Genomic DNA, 8,413 nt, shown 5'->3' on the forward strand with positions numbered 1-8,413 from the left:
TATCTATCTATCTATCTATCTATCTATCTATCTATCTATCTATCTATCTATCTATCTATCTATCTATCTATCTATCTATCTATCTATCTATCTATCTATCTATAAAGAAAAGGCTGTAAATGTTTTTCAAGGTTTTTATTAAGAAAAATTCTACATGCTTATTAGTTTATTGAATTCACATGATTTACAGATGCAAGAGAAACACAAATGTGCATTACAAGAAGGCACACAATCGTTCCAGGATGGATGGATTTTTGTTGCTGAGAAAGATGAGCTCTTTCTTTCCTTCTTCAGATAGACCTGTTGGTAAACGATAAGAGATACTGAAAATGGGTATCTTGTAACATACATAATAGGCTATTCTGACTTCATGTCAGAATGATCCTAATTTACTAGCGTAACAGAAATAAACATGACTTTTTTGTACTGTGGATATAAAATAGCTATAAAGCTTGTCAGAAAATACAACTAATTTAGAGCAGAGGTTTTTAATATTTTAGATGCCATGGACCCTCAAATATGATCATCCCCCATGCTAAGATTTAAAAAGCTATATACGTGTGAAAAATTCGATGTCTAAAATATTTGGAAAATATTAGTTTCTATGTAGTTATTTAAAAAAATTTCTACTCAAAGTACTGTACTGCTATAGTACTGTTTTTAATTTAATCACTCATTTATTAATGAATTTTAAATCTACTTTTCGTTAATCTATTTTTTTTTCTCTAAACATTTCCATGGACCCCTAGCACTTCCCCAAAACTAATTCACGATTTAGACAACAGATGGAATGCATAAACAAAACCAATTACACACCAAATGTACATTGTTTGCTGTTCACTATGTAGCATTAATACTAAACACGCATCCTACTTTGTCAGAAAGTGAAAAAGAGAGCATGAAAAGTGACATTGCCTATCGCTTTCATTTTATTCAGTCCAAAAATCACTTGAATGCACATTCAATCATAATCATGACTTGTAAATAGGAACTTTTATTTTATATGACCACATTATTCTGTTTACACAGTGCTGCCAGTTGCCATTTGCTCACACAAATAACACAAACTTACTGTGCGGATGCTGCAGCCAGTTACGGTCTAAATAGTACAGATAACAGCTCTCAAACTCCTTCTCATTGTAGTTGGGCACAGAAACTGGCACAAAAGGTTCCATATTATCAAACCCCTCCTGAAAGACAGACATAGAGGCATGTATATAATGAGGGAAATCAAGAGAAAGAATGAGAGAAATACATAATCCCTTTTAACAAATCTAGACAATACATGCAACGGACCATGTCAGGGGCCCCTAAAGTTTTGCAAATGCTTCAAAGTCTATTGTTGAAGTACAAAGCAAAAAACAAAGCTCTGTTAACTTAGGGCATTTACTCTGCAGTTTAATGAAAAGGGCATAATGTGGTTCTTTTGTGTGTGAGAGATGCTGACCTCTCCTAGTAACTCATTGGGAAGGTAAGCAGACCGTGGCTTGAACAGGGACCCGGTCTGAGACAGCGCTGTCAAAATGGCACCTCCGCTCTATAACAGAGAGCAATATATAAAGTGAGAGAAAAGGCCCGTTCACAACTAAGAAGATAACTATAGCAATAATGATAAAAATATTGTTCTAATAATCGTTCTAAAAGTTCACAGCGCAACTATTTACATTTACATTTAGTCATTTAGCAGACACTTTTATCCAAAGCGACTTACAAATGAGAGCAATAGAAGCAACTACAACAGTCAGAGGCTACAGTATGCAAGTGCTGTAACAAGTCTCAGTTAATCTAACACAGAACACACAGGATTTTTTTTTATTTTTTTTTTTTTAAATAAATTAGACAGACAGAAAAATGAATAGAATGTTAAGTGCTATTCTTGATTGGTCAGGTGCTGCTGGAAGAGATGCGTCTTTAGATGTTTTTTGAAAATGGCTACATTTTCTATAACTATAACGATAATGACACAAAACAATATAGTTGGAATCACTTTCAGGATTTTTTATTTTATTTTATTTTTCACAGCTGATGAACAATAAAATCTTTGACAGCCAATCAGAATCCATCCAGCTTTATGAGCTCAAGCATTTAAAACAGCAAACTTACTTAGGAATAAGCAGAACGATATTGTGCGCCGGTGTGGACGTTAATATAGTTATCGTTCTTGGTGTGAACAGGCCTTAAATTGAGAGTAAACAAGAGAGTTCAAGCTGTATTATAATATTAAGTGAGAGGTTTTTTTACCCAATCGTTTTTCATCATCTTCCTCAGATTATGAATCAGAGTCAGTTCCTCTGGCTCACACTGCATTAAAATGAATGAAACTAATTAGTTAATAACATTAAAATAATTATGTAATAATGTTATTTAAACATTTATGAATTAATCTTTTATTCTGGCTGATTTATGCCAACGTACCATAGTCTTGTCTTCCTTTTTTAGAGATGTTTTTCCCCACAGAGCATTTACTCCATCCACAGCCACAGCCAGTTTAAAGGCCCCCTCGCCATCTGTGGCGCCCCCTGCTTGCAGCCTCAGCTCTCGCATGACTGCACCCACCACATCACTGCTGCTCTTCATGCGATTCACACCCTGTTCAAATTCAAATCAAATTATAAATAAAGTAATGAACATGAAATAATTAATGCATATACAAGATTAAAATAAAAGGTGACAAAACTACAAAAAAAAGAGTTTATGATACTGTCAATTTAAGTAGTAATGGGGAATTTTTGATGATGATGAAGAAGACTCACCTGATCAACAAGCTCCCCTAACGGCTGCCCCTCCTCAGTACTTTCTCTCTTTGTCCACACATATCGCCGTGTCGTCTTTATCTGTCAATTGATCAGATTGACATCAGAGCAGCTCAGAAAAAGATAAAAATATTTAACCAAAATAATAAATACGTGATAAATAACATCACCCCACATACACAAGGAGGGAGATAAAGTATATATTATGACATTTTCGGTTACACTTTTTTTTAAGGTGACATAGATACATTGTACTTACTCAAATAAGTACTAAGTAATATTAATTAACTACATGTACTTACATTTAGGTTTAGTTACTTGTAATTGTGCATAATTTACTGTTATTACTATATAGGGCAGCACGCTTAATCGAAGTTGAACCGCACAGTATTTGGCAAAGGCTGCAAATTTTTTTTTTTATGTGCAGTTTGTCAGTGAAGCATGACTCAGCGATCAGTAGTAGGGCGCTCTCATGCAGAAACTCCAAATATGCCCCGCAGAAGTACGATAACGCATGTCGTTCCAGGAAATCCCTATGGGCATCATACTAGCTGAATAAACAGAAGATTGAAACACTTTGATTAAACATGACTAATAAACACACGACTACGACAATATATTGTTTCTTCAAGCCTTCCCTAGTATTTTCAAGATAACGTATATTTATACTTAAATGTTAATTGACATAGCCTTTATCGCTGTATTGAATAATAGTATGAAATAATATGTTGTGAGACTTATTCTGTGTAAGAAGCCACATCATGCTCAACTGTCTTTATGAAGTGATTTTGGAGTAAAAACATTGTAACAAGATTTGACTTGTTACTTTAGCTGTTTTATATGCAGATTGTCTTCCTGACACTAGGGGGAATATGGTGCCTATTGTTTGTATATTAGCGGGGTAATGATAAAAGAAGAGGTGGTTTGGTCATAGACAGTAAAAGAAATGGACACAGCGACCCCATAGACTTCAACACAGAAAAGTGAAGTCAATTAGCAGCACTCACTTCCTGATGGCTGAGCGTACTGCGCAGCCTCAAACTGAGCTTGATAACGTAGATGTGACGTGAACAACCTGTCTGACAGTTGTAAGTCATCTAGTAGTTGTGCAAAGTGAAATCTGAATCACCAAATCTTGCAGAGACGGAGAGCTTGAGCAGGAGCGACTTTTGGTAAGTATTCTGATTAATTATTTTGTCATTTTGCATAGTATTTATTTATAATAATATTATATATAAAATAAAGGGTTACCAAATTTTCTACAATTTCTACTTTAATCATATATTTTTTTGTTAGCAATAAATATAATTTGTTTCCATGGGCCAGACAGGAGGTGAGTAGTGGTTATCTATAGGGTTGGGCATCGAGAACCGGTTCCAACTTGGAACCGTTTAAAAAATAACGATGCCATTGGAATCGTTTAGAAATTTTGTTTTCGATTCCGATCATCGGTTCCAAACGCGCAAGTTTTCGGAAGTGCTTGGCGCGCCCGTTTGTTCTGTTGCAGCCATGGAGCACGGTAAGCGGCGCTCAAAAGTGTGGCTTTATTTCACTTAAAAAAAAAAAAAAGCCTGGGTCGGCCCAGTGCAACACAAATGACAAACTTATTTCTTGCACGGGAGGATGTACTACAAATATGTGGTGTATAAATTAACGAGTGTAGCGTGTTTGAAATGCTGCGCAGGTCTGTCCTCCTCAGGCAACCCTGCGCTAACCAACGCTATTAAAGGGATAGTTCACCCTGAAATGAAAATAAAGCCTTCTTTTTCTTACTCGGATGTTGTCCCAGTGCCCTATGTCCTATGACATTTAAAATACTGTTACTGCACGCGCTCCTTCCTATTATGGCAGTGAATGGCGATCAGCTAAAACATTACAAAAAATAAACAAATGTATCACGCAACTATACAGGGAGACGCGCGCCATATGGAAAGTGTTCAGGGGCACACTATAGGTTTTGCGAGAACGAACCCGTATTATTCAGTCAAAACACTGAGCTCGGCCGTTATTCTGAGCGCACTCCTCTGTGTACACTATGAGCCGTCAGCAGCCGCCGGAGCTCATGCCTACTATAATAACTCGCACTGTTGTCATTGCAAACAGGATAAGCACACACACACACACACACACACACACACACACACACACACACACACACACATAACCATTTTGAGAAATCAAGCTCAATAGAAAAAAAACGCGATTCTCGTCTTTTCTATAACGTATATGATAAGAAATAATACTAATAATATAACCTCCTTAAGTGAATATTGTGTACCGGTTGTCATGACAATATTGCACGAGGCTACTGCGGCTTGGAGTGCGCACACACAGGAACACGCGCATTTGAACAACAGCTGGGTGAGTAAAAGATGGCTTTATTTTCATTTCAGGGTGAACTAACATTATCCCACCTCGTCATAATCAGGTAAGTGATTGTAGTGTAATAACAAAGCCCTTGACCAAATTGCGAATTGTGGTGAACAACAACGTTACTGAAATTATTTTTCCCCCTCGTAGATAAATGTAGCTATAGGCAAATTGCCCACGCTAGTAGCAGTCCTAATATGACTGCTGTTAATGCTATTGTTAAACCGGGACTCATGTGAAACTCCATTCACCTTTGCAGCAAAGCAAGTGAAAATGCCAGCGGAGAAAGTCCCAAAACTAAAACTCATTATTGAATCAAAATGCAATTTTCCTCTGTGAAATGAGCCTGTGACATGTTGTGACTCCACCCCTCAAAGAATCGGAATCGAGAATCGAAAAGAACCGTAATCGAAACTAAGAATCGGAATCGGAATCAGAATCGTTCAAATCAAAACGATGCCCAACCCTAGTTATCTACTCACCTACTTTCATACCCATAAACTCACTACCCATAAACCCTAATAAACACATCGAGTACCTTGGATAAAAAGCGTTCATTGGTGATTTTGAAGTTCTTCAGCCATTGGGAAGCCTGGATCGGCTGGTCAAAGCGTGAGGGGCGGGAAGAAGAGGGTAGCAGCTCTTTACAGTTCTTGACCCACAGATGAGCTAGAGAAAGCACATCATAACATCTTCAAACTTCATCTCATCTTGCATTTGGTTTGAATGTGGGTCAGTGCAGCTCACCATCAGGTATGTGCAGGATCAGCCAGCCCTGGGTGTAGCAGTAATGAAGGGCGTGACATAAAGACAGGGTCTTTCCAGAGCCAGTATCTCCATCTAGAGCACATTGTCAAGGAATGTGTGAAATATTAAATGTGGAATATGCACAAAGTAAAACAGCTCACTGGGAGTTTTCTGTTTGAGGATACAGAGTATATGACGCAGAGGGGGCTTGCTGTATTCAGCTCTTTTAAGATATGAGATAAGCTCCAGCGCCGGCTGCCTCACCATCACGCAGCCTTCATTAAACGTCTTAACCTGAAACAAGAGTACAAACATGCATTAGTCCTCCAGGCAACATCAACCACAAAAAGTATGCCATTTATCTATAAATCTATACTACAGTGCTCCGCACACACATAGTACTGTTCTCAAACCTGCAACTGGAAACGTGGAGGCAGTCCATGGGGGAAGAGTTTTTGGATGTGAGCTGGGGGAATTGTGTAGTACTGCCCAGTATGTCTTTCCAAATGGCATGCCTGAGATAAAAAAAAAGAGGACTGGTGAGGAGGATGGATTGTCACAACATTAAGAGCTTTGAGCTATCCATAACAGATTTTCCATGCTGTATATACGGGCAGTTCACTAAGAAAATATTGAATAACAGGTCAAATTCAAAGCAAAACAGTATGATAAGATGCTCAGAACATTTAAGCAATTCCTTTTTATTTTGTCCCAAATTCTGTGTTAGTAATGACATGTAACAATAATAATTAAATGTTTTTTTTCATAGATTCTGTGTTAATTTTTCTGGATTATGTTTTGGGATTTAATACACATATATTATCAAAAACAGTGGTAAAGAAATGAATGCATAAAGCATTAACAATTTAATTCATCTTTTAAAATGTAAACAAATTAAATTTGAATGATTTCTTTTCTTCCTTTAATTCTTTTTGGCAAACAAAGTGCAGCAGAGGTTTACTGTTTGAAAAAAACATGGATGAAAAATGTGTGATATGTTTTAATTTGCCTAGACTGGATGCGAATGCCGTCAACAAAAGCAAATAGAACCCATTATAAATCACTGACGGCGTCTACATTGGATACAAAATACAACTGCACATTCAGTTTCTTTAATACTCCACGCACACAAGTCTGTCCATAACAGGAAGTGTTGGATCTGACAGAAGCTGCATCACAACAGAAGAAAAAGATTTCATAATGCTTTGTCTGTAATTGACGGTTTTATATGGATGTTAGCCAATCATAACAGTGACCGTTTATTATATAAGTCTTAAAGGAGCGCTCCTTAAAAAAAAAAGCCCCTTTACTGTATGTATATATATATATATATATATATATATATATATATATATAGAGAGAGAGAGAGAGAGAGAGAGAGAGAGAGAGAGAGAGAGAGAGAGAGAGAGAGAGAGAGAGAGAGAGAGAGAGAGTATTTTTTTCTCCTCTGAGCAAAAAACTAATATAAGTGAACCACAAGGAACATTAACATAAAAAATCCATGTCATAACATGACACTTTAAATGTCTATGTCTTGATTAATATCTACATAAGTTTTTAGGACTTACTGGATCCTGCTCTGAAGTTCTGAAGACTGACAGTGGATTTTGCTCAGCTGAGGATGTTTCTACGACAACCGCCTCCAGCTGCTGGCCACTTCCTTGGATGTGGAGATGTCTTAATTTCTGTGTGACCTGATAATAACATTTATTTTTTATGAGTGATCTGTCCTGTCAAATGTTCTTGACTTAAATATATTTTATAGATAAATATAAAATATCATATGAAATGTTAATGACACTTACTGTAGGACGCAATCGCGCGGATAGTTTGTGCAGATTCATATTCTAAAACAAAAGCAAAACAATTTGTAAATTTAACCAGAGATGTTCTGTTCATGTAATCAGGTTGTCAAACTTTGCTCACATTAAAACTGTTAAGCTGATGATTTATGCAAGCGTCTACTTGTGGTCATTATATATTTTTAGAAAATAAATTAAATTAATTCCTATAATGTTATTCTCAGAGAGTCTCGTGGATCTTCATGTCTTTCACCTTGCCAGAGATATGCTGGCTGAAAGCATGAAAGTGCATGCATGAGGTGTGATGCGGCTAAACCATGCACAAAAAACGGAATAAGACAATAACTTACCCCTAGAAAAAAACTCGCCAGATGCTAAGAAAACAACTTGTCACGTAAGGGTTACATATAAAGCGATAGCCACGTATTACTGATTGCTGCGAACGGTCGAACTGTCACGGGCCACGGGCTATGGAGGTCGCCATCACTGTTTCAACAGACGTCGGAAGTTACGTCATTACGCAACTGACGAAGACGTATGAGGTCAAGAGGTCAAGGTTTGGCTGGTAAGCATCAGAAATGAATTATGTGAATTAAATTCATACGCAATACGATTACCATGACCCGCTAGCCTCTGCTGGTTAATAAGTACCATTATGCTTAATTTTTCTTCACTGACGGCCATTCTGACGAAATAAATCGTTTTGCATTTTATATCCAATGGGTTGATTTAAAGTAATAT

The 8,413-nt window shown here is 37.0% G+C and overlaps 1 protein-coding gene across 1 annotated transcript; it reads right to left on the reverse strand.

The window, feature by feature from the left end:
* Window positions 1-130: 130 nt before the first annotated feature.
* On the reverse strand, window positions 131-8,184 carry dap3 (death associated protein 3). Its single transcript, XM_079838052.1, has 13 exons — window positions 8,023-8,184; window positions 7,676-7,717; window positions 7,439-7,564; window positions 6,284-6,385; window positions 6,056-6,164; window positions 5,871-5,963; window positions 5,662-5,792; window positions 2,754-2,834; window positions 2,416-2,589; window positions 2,242-2,301; window positions 1,448-1,537; window positions 1,073-1,190; window positions 131-300 (listed from the first exon to the last, which is right to left on the reverse strand). Exons 2-13 carry the CDS (start codon window positions 7,712-7,714, stop codon window positions 215-217), a joined length of 1,209 nt encoding a protein of 402 aa, XP_079694178.1. The 5' UTR covers window positions 7,715-7,717; window positions 8,023-8,184; the 3' UTR covers window positions 131-214.
* Window positions 8,185-8,413: the final 229 nt, after the last annotated feature.

The sequence above is a fragment of the Gobio gobio genome, assembly GCF_949357685.1.
Source record: "Gobio gobio genome assembly, chromosome: 15".
Lineage (NCBI taxonomy): Eukaryota > Metazoa > Chordata > Actinopteri > Cypriniformes > Gobionidae > Gobio > Gobio gobio.

Coding starts and splice junctions, on each gene's coding strand:
- dap3 (XM_079838052.1), bottom strand. CDS start 7,714: ATGAATCTGCACAAACTATCCGCGCGATTGCGTCCTACA. Junction 7,565..7,675: donor CCGCGCGATTGCGTCCTACA/GTAAGTGTCATT, acceptor TGTTATTATCAG/GTCACACAGAAATTAAGACA. Junction 6,165..6,283: donor CTCCACGTTTCCAGTTGCAG/GTTTGAGAACAG, acceptor CTCTTGTTTCAG/GTTAAGACGTTTAATGAAGG.